The 13,422-nt window shown below is 37.7% G+C and overlaps 2 protein-coding genes across 2 annotated transcripts; one reads left to right on the plus strand and one right to left on the minus strand.

Moving 5' to 3' along the window:
- Positions 1 to 242: 242 nt before the first annotated feature.
- LOC132144042 (centriole, cilia and spindle-associated protein-like) lies at positions 243 to 3,518 on the plus strand. The gene is made up of 3 exons (XM_059554763.1): positions 243 to 737; positions 828 to 1,132; positions 2,180 to 3,518. The coding sequence occupies exons 1-3, from the start codon at positions 374 to 376 to the stop codon at positions 2,357 to 2,359; spliced, it is 849 nt and encodes a 282-aa protein (XP_059410746.1). The 5' UTR covers positions 243 to 373; the 3' UTR covers positions 2,360 to 3,518.
- A 4,680-nt stretch (positions 3,519 to 8,198) lies between these two features.
- On the minus strand, positions 8,199 to 9,630 carry LOC132143198 (rho-related GTP-binding protein RhoU-like). Its single transcript, XM_059553343.1, has 2 exons — positions 9,563 to 9,630; positions 8,199 to 8,970 (listed from the first exon to the last, which is right to left on the minus strand). The coding sequence occupies exons 1-2, from the start codon at positions 9,572 to 9,574 to the stop codon at positions 8,491 to 8,493; spliced, it is 492 nt and encodes a 163-aa protein (XP_059409326.1). The 5' UTR covers positions 9,575 to 9,630; the 3' UTR covers positions 8,199 to 8,490.
- Positions 9,631 to 13,422: the final 3,792 nt, after the last annotated feature.

Raw genomic sequence — 13,422 nt, forward strand, 5'->3', positions numbered from 1 at the left:
GTAGTGTGTTGTGATAGATTATGATTAGGCATGCATGAACCTGCGTGTAAAAACGCGAAAGCAGTTTATTAATCATACGATAATAAACGTGTAATAAAAACGTCCCAAAAATGTAAGAAATGTCCCTTTAGAAATGTGACATCGGCTTATGTATTATGTAAAGAATATAAATAAATAATGAGGGCAATGTGCTGTAACCTGCTCCACTGGAGAGCTGGAATAACACAATGCACTCCTCCTCCGTGCACGGTAGGGCTGAATGCAATACTAAAACCATCACAATCTGTACTATGTACAACTTAGAACAGATGGACATCAAGTATAGACAAGACTGACACATTATTATGTTAACTCCATAGGTGATTATTTCATTATGTCTGCCAATAACAACATGATGTCCAAGAAGATCCGGACGGAGTACATGAAGAAGTACAGAGATCCCAAGTGGGAGACGTTCTCGAAAAGTTACGAGGACTCTGTGAAATACAGACTGACGCGGAGGGTGATGGAGCAGACACACAGGCCGTTATTCGCGGACGGATGGGACAGCGGGTCCGACTCGAGCGGAAGCTCCAGTCCCAAACTACAGGAGGGGAACGTCTCAAATGCCAAACACTACACATCCTCATCAGAGTCCAGGAAGGAGAACGCAGAGGTCCTGGACTCCTGGAAGCCACAGGTGAATGGAGAAGTTCACACAGATACGAGTGCAACCGTGGAAAGCTCACATCCCTTGGGTACGTTCATGTCTTGTAAGCTTCGGTTTGAATGAAACCTGATTTAAATTGTCATTTTTGAGTGAACTACTCATTTTGCTTTTGTCACAGAGAATGGTTATAAAGATGTGACTCCTAACGGACCATCAGAATCAAATCCAAAACGACGACAGATACGCAGAGTGCCCCGTTCAGAGCCCTGCTACCCTGATAAGCAGCTGGATAGTGATGGATCTCAAATATCTGTATCAAGGAAACCATCCAGGGCCAAGAGCCAGCCACCGAGGAGCACCAAGGAGCGGACGTCCAACTGTGAGAACAGACAGTCTTTTATCCATCATGACTGGGCAGAAAGACACATTGAGACCAGGGACAGAAGGACACCAAATATGAGAGTGTCTGTGTCTGCTGGAGAGGTAACCGCAGCTTTCTGTATCGTGTCAGATATTAGAGGCAACGAAAACTACTCTCATTTTCAGTCCAGATGAAAACTCAGATAATTTCCTCATATGTAGATGTATTTTCCATGAGAACGCCTTGAACTCATATGACAATTAAAAAATATATATATTTCAAAATACATTTTATTATAATTAATATATATTTCATAAAAACATATTAAAAGAAATATGTCACTAATATAGGTATTAAAATATATTTTTATAATCAAAAAATGTTTATATTATAAATGTTTTGATTTCTTTTTCAATATATTATTGTATTATGTGGCCATATATTAAAGAAAATTAAAAGCTTCAGTTTGTATAAATAACAGTTTTTTATGTATTTATTTAGTTTTTCATTATTTATTTAATTTTATTATTATTATTACTTCTGTGTGGATAGCTTTTAGCAAAAAGGAATTACAACTCATTTTTATAAATTAAATAACATAACCATAAATGTTTTTTTTTCTGGCATTTTTGCCTTTTATAAGGATTAGTATATATTGACAGGAAGTGAAGTGAGAGAGAGGGGCAACAGGATTGGGAAAGGAACGCAAGCCTCGAACCTGGGTCACCTAAAGCGCAACGGCACTATATGTTGGCACGCTGACCATTATTTTTAATTTCACATATAAACATTACAAATAGTTAAATATATATTTATTAAAATAATATTTTAAAATCAGCACTGTATTTGTTTTCCCTGCATAGGTATCCATGAGCATGAGTGTTTTTTTTACAGATTTGAATAAATAATACAAACAAAGAGGGGGATTTTTGGACTTAACAGCTGTGTACTAATCAGTGGAATGAAGCACTGTGTGACATCTGATTCTGCGAGTGGAAGCAGTGAATTATTCAGTGTAGAGCAGTGATATTCTGAAGCTACAGTCAGATTATCTTCTCTGGTGTACAAAAGTTTAGTAGGTTAAAGCGCTGGATTTCATCAGTGTAGAAAACTGCAAATGAGACGAGTCCGAAATCCTAGAAACTGAATATATCTGAATTCATCTGCAGATCCATCGGGCCGACGTGGGCGTCCAGACACGCAGAGAGGGTAAAAAAGGTGGACGATCATCAGACCACCGGCGGGCGAGGTCAGCTGACCCGGAGAAGTCCCGAAGATCAGCGCTGAGTGTGACGAACGAGCGCTGGATGACCGAGTACATGCGCTGCTTCTCTGCTCGACTGAGGTAGATCAAGATCAAGATCCCAAACCAGCACTACAGGACCATCACAGAGAGCACTGGACAAAAACTGAATACAAAGTTAACACGCATTCCTTTAAAGTCGATATCCAATACAGTTATTCATAAAAATATTTTGAAAAATCTTATTTTTTTGATGCTGGCTACAATCACTTTGCAATGAATGCATTTAAGGACCAAACATTTAAATATTACACCAAAACACATTTGCTATCACAAATACTTAAATATTTTCAGTACCTTGTAACTTCATGTTCATGTTATTTTCAGTGTTTGGTGGTTATTAGAAAGTTTCAGATATTCCGTTCTGACTTTTAACATGGGCTGCAGGGATTTAATGATCAAAATTAATTTCTGAGAGGACCACACATTCCTTATTACAAAGGATTTGTTTCTGACTCGGATGATTGTTTCCAGAATGTTCTTCTAGACGCTCCAGCCTGCCTGTCATTAAACTCACTGTTCTTTTGAATGTGATTGACTGATGTCTGGTTTGTTTTAATCGATCACACGGTCAATGAATCTGTGTTAGAAGTGCAGTGCTGTTCAAGTCGTGAAATGTTTTCTAAAAAAGTGTATTTTCCTCACCGATCACCAACAATCATCATTTTAATCCACTTTTTGCACAAAGATGTCAAGTTATTAATATTTTTAGATGGAGAAATAATTGAGGGCTAGTTGAAGGCCATCATTTGATTCTTGTGAATGTGATCATTTATTATGCATTGAGTTATTTATTAGAGCACAGATTTGGTATGAAAATACACATTTGCTCACATGTACAGTATATATTTTGCTTTTCTGTGATCTTTAAAATGCATCAGCACTGATGGTGTCATAGACACATTGAATGAGACGTGACGCTTTACTCGGGGGACATTTCCTCTGCTCTTTATCTTAATAACTGGACTTATTTATTAATTCATTCAGTTATTCACTTGCTTATGATTTCATAAAAGAAAACTCATTCTGTTTAAGGCTGCTGACGCTGATGTCCTTGAATGAAGTTGTTGATTTTCTTCAGCAATGTTTACATTTTGAACTCTGTATTTGTACATGAGAACATGCACTGGTGGATATATTTTCATCTGCAGAACAGACATATTTCTAATGCATTGCAGTGAATAAACTATGTTTGAGTAACAGCATGTCTCTTCGATTTTATGTTCATAACTCATGATATCATACAGAGCAATATATTATTTTTATATTATTTTTACAATATATTTAAAATCAGTATAACTTACTTTAAAGGTATGAATAAACATATTTTATGGTTGTTGTTTTTAAAAAAAAATACAATTTACATCCATAGTCATATTTTATATTGTATAGTTTGTATATGTCCATTTTGTTTTATCAAATAATACAGTGGGGTCCAAAAGTCTAAATCCACTAGTGACAATGTCATTTTGTGTTCTTTTCTGATTTAATAGTTTTTATTATTATTATTATATAATTTAAAATTTCAAAATCAAAAATCATATTTTAGAACATAAGATTCCCACAGGACTTAATGACACAAAGGATTGTGTTCCTATCCTGTTCATTTTCTTTGCAGCAGCTTGTTTGCTGAGACAATGTACGTAAAAGAGAATGATTTAAATAGGATGCCAATGGATCCCAGTTACAAAATATATATAATAATAATAATAATAAAAATTCCTAGTAAAGAAAAATTTATGGGAATTATAATTAGAACAATTTTCTTATTGGAATCCTTTAGGATTTATTTTATTTTATTTTTACAAGGGAACGACAAAATAAACTCATAACAAAATGAGTGAAATCTGTCATTAAAATAAATTCGCAGTGGACATGCATGAACAAAACCTGACAATCATGTTCATGTTCTGATAATCATAATTAGATGCTGATCATCTTCTATCTATAGTTCACATGGAATGCTTCTAATCCATTTGACATCATATAATTTCCAAACCTTAAAACTTTATTTCCAGTGTGGTCTTTTGAACCCCGTTGTGTGTGTCTATGTTACCACTCTGGTATTCTGGACTAGTTTTCTTAAAGTTTCTAAGAGTATCCAACTATTTGCACATATGCCACAAGCTGTCAGGCATCTGCACGGTCCAAATCATCTCTGAGGCCAGCTGCAGGTTTAGTGTAGACCTGCTGACGGACAGCAGACGGCTCAGAGGTCTGAATCATGCCATGATGTAGTGACTGTCTTTGTTTTCAGTTGGCTGTTAAACAGCATGGTCAGAGGTGTTGACGTGCCATTGTGATCTGTTTAACCCACACTATAAATAGACACCTGCTAAATGTCTAATCTCACCGACAGCTGCAAGTCCATGAGATATAGAGGACAGAAAACCAATACTAGGAGATGTGCCAGAAATTGTGTGTCTCCAGAGAAGAGGTATAATGTGTCTAAAAACAAACATTTGTTGCTAGTTTTCTCGTCTAAGGCTGGTTAATCTGTGCCGGCTGTGTCTGGTAAAGGCTGTGAGCGCTCAGAGGTATGAAACTTTAGACACTCGTGTTACACTTGCGCACCTCCTTCGTCTCTTTCCCGTTACTCAGCAGATCCTGGGAGACGCTGATGAAGACCATTAACCAGAAGAGCAGCTGTTTCCGTAACACACCTGTCCACATTGATCTTCAGCACGCTGCAGAAGCTTCAGATGTCCACTGGATGAGGAACTTTATAAGAGAGCAAAAACATGTGAAATGTGAAAAGATGTGAAAAGATGTGAAAAAACAGGATGTGAAAGATAGCACACAAAAACATCTCGATTATGTCTGTTAAAAATGTCTGCTTTATCTGGAAAACACCTGTTGTGTAGCTACAACTAGTAGATTAAGCTACAATCCATATATATATATATATATAACTGTCTATATTTAGATTTATAAGTATATTTATATATATATATATATATATATATATATATATATAACACAACACTTATAACTATAAACATCTTTGAAAAGGAGTTTTACATACATTCAAACAACTCAAAAACATCTTAAATCTTAAGTATTTAACATCGGACAGAAATCGCCCTAAAAATGCAATAAGATAAGCAAACACTCTGAAAAATACATCTTCCACTATGTATGTTTGCCATTATGTGTTCAGAAGTATCTCTACTTATAAAATCAAGACATTTCACCTAAATAAAATGATTAAAACAAAAAACAAAAACACTTTGTAAGAGTTTACCTGTCAAACAACCGTTAGCAGCCAACCGTCAGGGGCCGCTTCAAAAAGTATCATTTGTGCTTTAAAAAAACATGAATGTCTCTTCAAGTGAGATAATGATGTTATATAGCTCCTATTTTAAGATGGTTGGCTAACTTGAACGTTTGTTCACACCAACGGACTACATTCACTTATATCTGATCGCTTCTTTTCAATACTACTGTGTTTGATGATAGCCTCTGAGTGAATGCAAAGTCCTAGTCTTTGGGGAATGGAAATGAATGTCAAACAGATTCAAATGAAGAATTGCTCTGGCAGAGGATTTGAAGCAGCGCAAACGGAGTAATCCCGAGATCAGGGTGAGATCCGCAGCTGTCGTGCTGAAGCTGAACATGTGTCTGTCCAGATCTGAACCCCTGCAGCCTTCACTGCCCCGTCTGTATTAGTTCTGCTGCTGCTCAGGTGGCGTATATAACATCATAGGAGTTTCAGACACAAATCACTTTTAGGCCTACTTGTGTCCAAGCTAATAAAAAACAAAAAAGAACAAAATTACTAAAACCTAAATTAATTCAGCTTATTTAATACGCCACCTAAACACAAAAACAAACGCTAATTCAAGATTTTAATAAATACTACCATAGTAGCCTCTATAAATAACACTACTTAATGCAATTAACATGAATAATATTATTTTAGGTGATTTAAAAATTCATACTAGAAGAAACTTTTCAAGCTTAACATTTGACAAAATTAATGTTTGTTTGACAGGGTTAACCAACAGATCCTGCATTGAGATTAATAATAATAAGAGCATGTATTGTGCCACTTTGTGTGGGTCTGCGTGGACACCTGTGTGAAAGTGTGAAATCTACTAAAAACCACCAGTTGAATAAGCACTGAGCAAATCTGAAGACAGTTAAGAAAAGAAGATCGTGCAGCATTTGCAACATGACAATACAGGCGCTTAGTTTAACTTGATGTTATTGATTTCAATGATATTAACTCTGACTTAAAACATGCCTGCCATTAGCCACGGGGCAGTGGAAGCATCAATATCGTCCCAGCAGCACCCACACAGACGATGCTTCAGGTTGGATGACCTTGACCTCTTGTGTTCACCTGATTTTCAGGACCTAACTCAATAGTGTCCTCTACAGGTGAAGTGCACTACTACTAGAGAGACGATAAAGCCTTATATTGAATACTATTGACAATAACAGTGTATTAAAATACGCTGAGTATGAAATATTGTTTCCAGTCATGTTTAAAAAAAAATGGATAGTCACTGTCCCAGAATACCAGCTGCACTTAATGATCACAGACTCTGTTTCAGCGAGTCATACTGGTAAAATCACCCAGGTTCAGCTCTCAAGGCCTGTTGTTCTGATGTTATTTCTGCAGCAGGTGGAGGTTGAGGTCAAGAGTTCTTCTGAGGGGAAAACAAGTCGCCATCTGCCCGCCTAATTCCCACAGGTGGCTTGTCTTGACCCATTACAGGAAAACCGGAGCCGATCTGCCCACCTCGCTGCAGTGAATTCACTTTGAATCCATAAGAATAAAAATAATCACTCTTTCTGAATTTAAAACTTTGTATACATTTTTAAAAGTAAATGCATGCATACTTTTCTGTAGCTCAAATACTAAACAGTGCTAGCAGAGCCGAGGTTATGGGTTATAATTCAATGCATGACCTGATAAATGTTGAATGCGATAAGATGCTAAAATGCATAAAATCTTCCATTTTGCATTTCAAATTAGTAGTCAATCAATATGAATTTTTCAGTTCTTTATATTCTCGATAGAGAGAGACACCTAGTAGAAGCTCGGGAGTTTAAACCTCACTAACCGTAGCTGGCTTAAGGCAGTATATTTGCACGCATGAATCTCATTACTGTACAAGTTTCAGCCGGCCCCCCGTGAGTCAGATATTAGAGGCTGTAAACGCTGCTATTAAAGGGTTCAGTGTTATTTCAGTTGTTAGACTGACTCACTCAGAGCCTGCAGCCTGCAGTAAGTGTCATTGTGCAGGTAATTGTCATTCTGTGATGGAGGTAATTACGTCTGCTGTGAGAGTCCCAGATTGCCGCTGGGAAAAGCGTAACACAAAGAGGGCCATACGGACCTGTGACAGGGCTGTCTGAACAAGACCCACAGGGCGAAGTTCATTTTCACTGATGCAAAGCTAACTCTAGACTAATTTAAATGTACGAGACGAAAACACTATGTATGAATAATCTTGAGTATAGAATGAAGTAAACCGCTGAAATGAAGAGGTAAACAAAAAACCAGACTACACAGAAGTACAACTGGTGTAACGCAGAGCTCATATCCGACTCCTTCAGTCTGTTCACAGGATCAGCTAATCCACTGCTATGAATGCAAGGTCCTGGGCCAAACGACACAAACACGTCTGGGTCACAGGCGCATACAACACATAACAGGTGACGCTAAGGCACGTCCAATCAAGACAGAAAAATATAACTACATATATCATTTTTTCATATATTTACATTTTTTTAGCAATGTCACATGATCTTTTAGAAATTAACTTTTTTAAAGAAAAAAAGCATACTCCATCTATGAATATTCTCTTAAATTTATTTTTTAAGTATATAGTCTTTGCTATTATTTATCCGTTGATCTGTCGTGTACTTTCAAGTTTTTACAAAACCTTTTAATAAAAATTATAATTTTGTCACATCTAAAATGTCTAGAAGTAAACATGAATCAAAATGGACCCTATTTACTTTCATAATGCATGTTTTCATTATTGTGCTTTTCACAGTAAATTCACATCCTGTCCTACATTATTGCATGCTGAATATGCTTTTTAATTTGGAAATGCATCACAGTAAAATGTGTCTGTAAATCCCATTTCATCTGGACTTGACTTTAAGAGGGTTTGTTTATTTTGTGAGCGCAAGGCAACTCAGACCCACCAGTGTTCTCCGTCACTGAAGGTCAAAGCTCTGGACGCAGCTCAGTTTCCTCCACCATGTTTCTGAGAGCTGCTTGATTTTATCTGGGGTTTTATCTCTTAGCGTATGCATCCTCTGCCACACCGCCGCTTCCTCCGCGTGCTGCATGCTGGCCAAGATGGCGCTGTCGAACACTTCCTTCAGGTTCTTCGGTGTCAGCGCTGAGCACTCAGCAAACGTCACAGCACTGATGCTCCGGGCGCACAGGCGGGTGTCGTCTCCACTCATAGGGTTCTCCTGGCTGTCTGCGAGTCGGATCAGCACCTGGACGTCCTCCCGCAGGTCGCTCTGGGTGCCCACAAGGATGATGGGAACGCCTGGACAGAGGCGATGGACCTCGGGGGCCCAGTGGCCCATTACGCTCCTGAAGGAGGATGGAAGGACCATGCTGTAGCACAGCAGGAAGACTTCAGCTTCACGGTAACAGAGTGGACGGAGGCGCTCAAACTTGTCCTGAAAACAGGAAGAAAAGTGAGACAGCTGCTTTTATGCTATTTATAAATATATGCATTGCAAAGAAGAGCAGTAACTACTTGCATACTTTTTTCAAACTTCTAGATTGCATGTGCTTTTCTATTTATAACAAAAGAAATGCAAGTAAGTGTGGCAAATGATCAGTCTGATGAGCAAGTTCTATTACTGTGTGCAGAACTGCACAGAGTCAACCTACTTGACAGTCACAGAAATCTAAGGGACTAAAGTACTAAAACAATGCATGATCTGATTCTAACACTAGGTGGCGCTCTTCCGTCATATCCTGTCGCTTACATTTAATGGCTGATCCGCTGCCCCCCATCTCTGTCATTCAAAGCACAGAGAGAAAGAGAGTTCATTAACCCATCAAGAAAAACTGTTGATAGATAGATAGATAATTAGATAGATAGATAGATAGATAGATAGATAGATAGATAGATAGATAGATAGATAGATAGATAGATAGATAGATAGACAGACAGACAGACAGACAGATAGACAGACAGGTCGATAGATAGATAGACAGACAGACAGACAGACAGATAGACAGATAGATAGATAGATCGATCACATGTCCTGCCATGTCACACAGTTGAAGTTGAACTGGTCTTCTATCCACCACAACCCTAGCTGAAATAGTAAAACACTTATATGTTTATCAATTTGTATTAATTTGAAATTAACCATAAAGCTGACCTTAAGGTATTGTCAAGGAAATATCACTTGCAAGGTGTCAAAAAAGTTCACGACAGGTCTATATAGGCTACTTACTTACACTATATAACTGTAATATGAAACGGTATGTAAGGCACCAGGTGCACACCTGAGCGCGCGCTAGAATCAGTGTGGATTTTGAGTTCACCTGTGAAGTAGTCAAAGGCGGTGGGAATGTGTTCTGCCGGATATCCTTTAGTGGTGTAGCTGATGACCAGACTCGTTTTACCCACGGCCGCGTCCCCGACCAGCACACACTTGACCCGGCGCGCAGGTACGGCGAGGGACGACGGTGAGTGTCGCTGAGGAGCCGCTCGCGGTGGAACCGGAGACTGACTGTCTTCATTCACCGCCTCAGCTTCGTCCTGTGACGGCATTGCGTTGTCCGGTAAGCAAATGCAACTTTGGTGGTTCAAAACAAGCAGCTGTCAAGACATGATTAGCTCAATAAATGGCTTTATTTACCATTCCTGCATCGTTAAATGACGCAGCGGATCCCTCGCGCACCTGCTGTGTTCTTTCTCTCGCGCTCTCGTCAGGTTCGAGCGCGCGCACCCGCGCCAGGTTGATTGACAGACGAGCATCTGCTGCAGTAAGAGGATTAATACTCGACACATGCGCGCGCTGTTGCGTTTCACTGAGCCTCACATCTCCTCCCAGAGCTGGAGGAAAGAACTGAGAAGTTGAAGAAAACAATGGGAAACAGGTATGTTCTCCTCCAAAACAAATCTTTGACTCCTTAAAAATAATATTTTTCGCTTTATAAGAGTAATACACTAAAATACACCAAAAAGTACCATATAGATAGATAGATAGATCTGCACAAGGCTGGAATGGGCTACAAGACTATCAGCAAGCTTGGTGAGAAGGAGACAACTGTTGGTGAGATTATCCAGAAATGGAAGAAATACAAAACCATCAGTCGGCCTCGGTTTGGAGGTCAGTGCAAGATCTCGCCTCGTGGGGTAAGGATGTTCATGAGAAAGGTGAGAGATCAGCCCTGAGCTACACGGGAGGAGCTTGTTAATGATCTTCAGGCAGTTGGGACCACAGCCACCAAGCAAACCTTTGGTAACACACTACACTGCGATGGACTGAAATCCTGCAGCGCCTGCAAGGTCCCCCTGCTCAAGAAGACACATTTACAGGCCTGTTTAAAGTTTGCCAAAGAACATCTAAATGATTCAGAGAAGGCTTGGGAGGTGCTGTGGTCAGATGAGACCATAATTGAGCTTTTTGGCATTAACTCAACTGTCTGTGTTTGAGGGGATAGAAAAGCTGATTATGACCCCAAGAACACCATCCCTATAGTCAAGCATGGCAAATGAACGGGGCTATGTGCTGTAAAATCTTGCATGAGAACCTCCTTCCCTCAGCCAGAATACTGATGGTTCTTCCAGCATTACAATGACCCAAAACATACCGCCAAGGCAACAAAGGAGTGGCTCAAGAAGAAGCACATTAAGGTCATGAAGTGGCCTAGCCAGTCTCTAGACCTCAATCCTATAAAAAAAACTGCGGAGGGAGCTGAAACTTCATGTTGCCAAATGACAGTCAAGAAACATTAAGGATTTAGAGAGGATCTGTAAAGAGGAGTGGATCAAAATCCCTCTGGAGATGTGTGCAAACCTGATGACCAACTGCAAGAAACTTCTTACCTCAGTACTTATTTTTTGTTTGGAGATCAAATACTTACTTCACTCACTGAAATGCAAATCAATTTCTAACCTTTATATAATGTGTTTTTCTGGATTTTTGGGTTGGCATTCGCTCTCTATACGTTGAAATAAACCAAACATAAAAATTACAAACCCTTCACTTCAAAATCAGCAGGAGATCAAATAAATATTTTCCCCACTGTAGATGGGTGGGTGCACCAAAAGCAAAAATATCTCCTGAATAAAATATGAGGTCAAGTGATAAACGATGTGAAAGGTCAAGGATGTGGTGACATGTGACAGGCCATTACTATGAGCAACCTTGACTTGGTTTCAGTCTAATGTTTAACTGTATTGAATTAATTTGTAAAAAACAAAAAACAAAAAAAAAAACATGCAGGTTGCTTCTCTCAAAGAGTGTAAAAACTGTTACTTTTGCTACGAGAACCAGTGATTTGATATTAATTTTCCTTTTAAACAAGACTGTTTTGACCTTACATCTACTTAACAATTGCAACACTTTCAGTTATTATGATGAAAAATAGCAAGCTGATCCCATCTTTTCTTCTCCTCCATTTATCAGGCTCGTGTAGCTCCTCCTCAATGAATCTGCAGCTATGAGCTGGTGCCATCTGTCCACCCGTGCACTCAGGAAGCCACCAGAAGGCCTCAACATGTGCTGATGTAAATGGAGAGCTCAACTTTCCCAGGACAGAGCTGACCTTGGCAGCCGCCCTTACACACAAACACACGCACGCACACACGCGTATATCACACCATCAAAGGCCCCTCACGCCACTCAACCACACACACACACACACACACACACACACAGATTGGCTGAAAACACATTTGCTGAGTACAAGTCCATCAAACACCCGTCAGATCATGGCTAGATAAGAGCTGATACCAACACATATACACACACACACACATTTCTGCTACCTCTAAAACATTCTTACAGGTGTATATTTGTGTCAGTGCATGTTCACACCTTTGTGGGGGAATATCATGAAAAATATCAAGAAAAAATCTTATTTCACCCTAAAAATCTTTTAATAAAATAAATGCATCATGGTAATGAGAATTTGAATGGAAACTTAACAGAGTCATTTAAATCAATATAAATTACAAATATGACACACTCTTGTATATATGACACACGACACTCTTCCCTGTTTACTACTATAAAGCTGCTTTGACAAAATCTGCATTGTAAAAAGCACTATATAAATAATGCTGACTTGAAAAATGACAGCATTAAATACAATATTTATATGAGTTATATATACACATTGTAACTATTTACAAATATATTAAAACAGCCTATTAGCATTTTAACATCACATCACAGTAATGAGAATGAGAAAAAAAAATTGTGGTAATAAGATGTTTTAAATTACGGTAATGATCTTTTTTGCATAACGGTAAAGATAATTATTTTATTTATTTACTTATTTAATTATGGCAATAATAATAATTTTTTGTGATTATGGTCATGAGAATTACTTCCGATATGGTAATAATAATTATTTATTTATTGCATTATAGTAATGATAATTACTTTATTTTTGCATTATGGTGATGAAAATGTATTGCATTATAGTAATTATCATTATTTATTTAATTATTTTGTTATGGTAATGATAAATATGTATTTACTTCTTGAATTATGAAATTAGAATTATTTTATATATTTATTTCTTGCATTATGGTAATGACCATTATTTTATTTATTTACTTATTTCATTATGGTAATGATAATTATTTTATTTTGGATTATGGTAATGAGAATTACTTGCGTTATGGTAATGATAATTATTTATTTATTGCATTATAGTAATGATAATAACTTTATTTTTGCATTATGGTAATGATCATTATTTATTTACTTATTTTATTATGGTAATGATAAATATGTATTTACTTATTGCATTATGCAATGAGAATCATTTTGTATATTTATTTCTTGCATTATGGTAATGATAATTATTTTATTTGAACATTATGGTAATAAGAAATATTTTACTTTTTGAATTGTGGTAATGATATTTATTTT

This window comes from Carassius carassius, chromosome 7, assembly GCF_963082965.1.
Source record: "Carassius carassius chromosome 7, fCarCar2.1, whole genome shotgun sequence".
Classification (NCBI taxonomy): domain Eukaryota; kingdom Metazoa; phylum Chordata; class Actinopteri; order Cypriniformes; family Cyprinidae; genus Carassius; species Carassius carassius.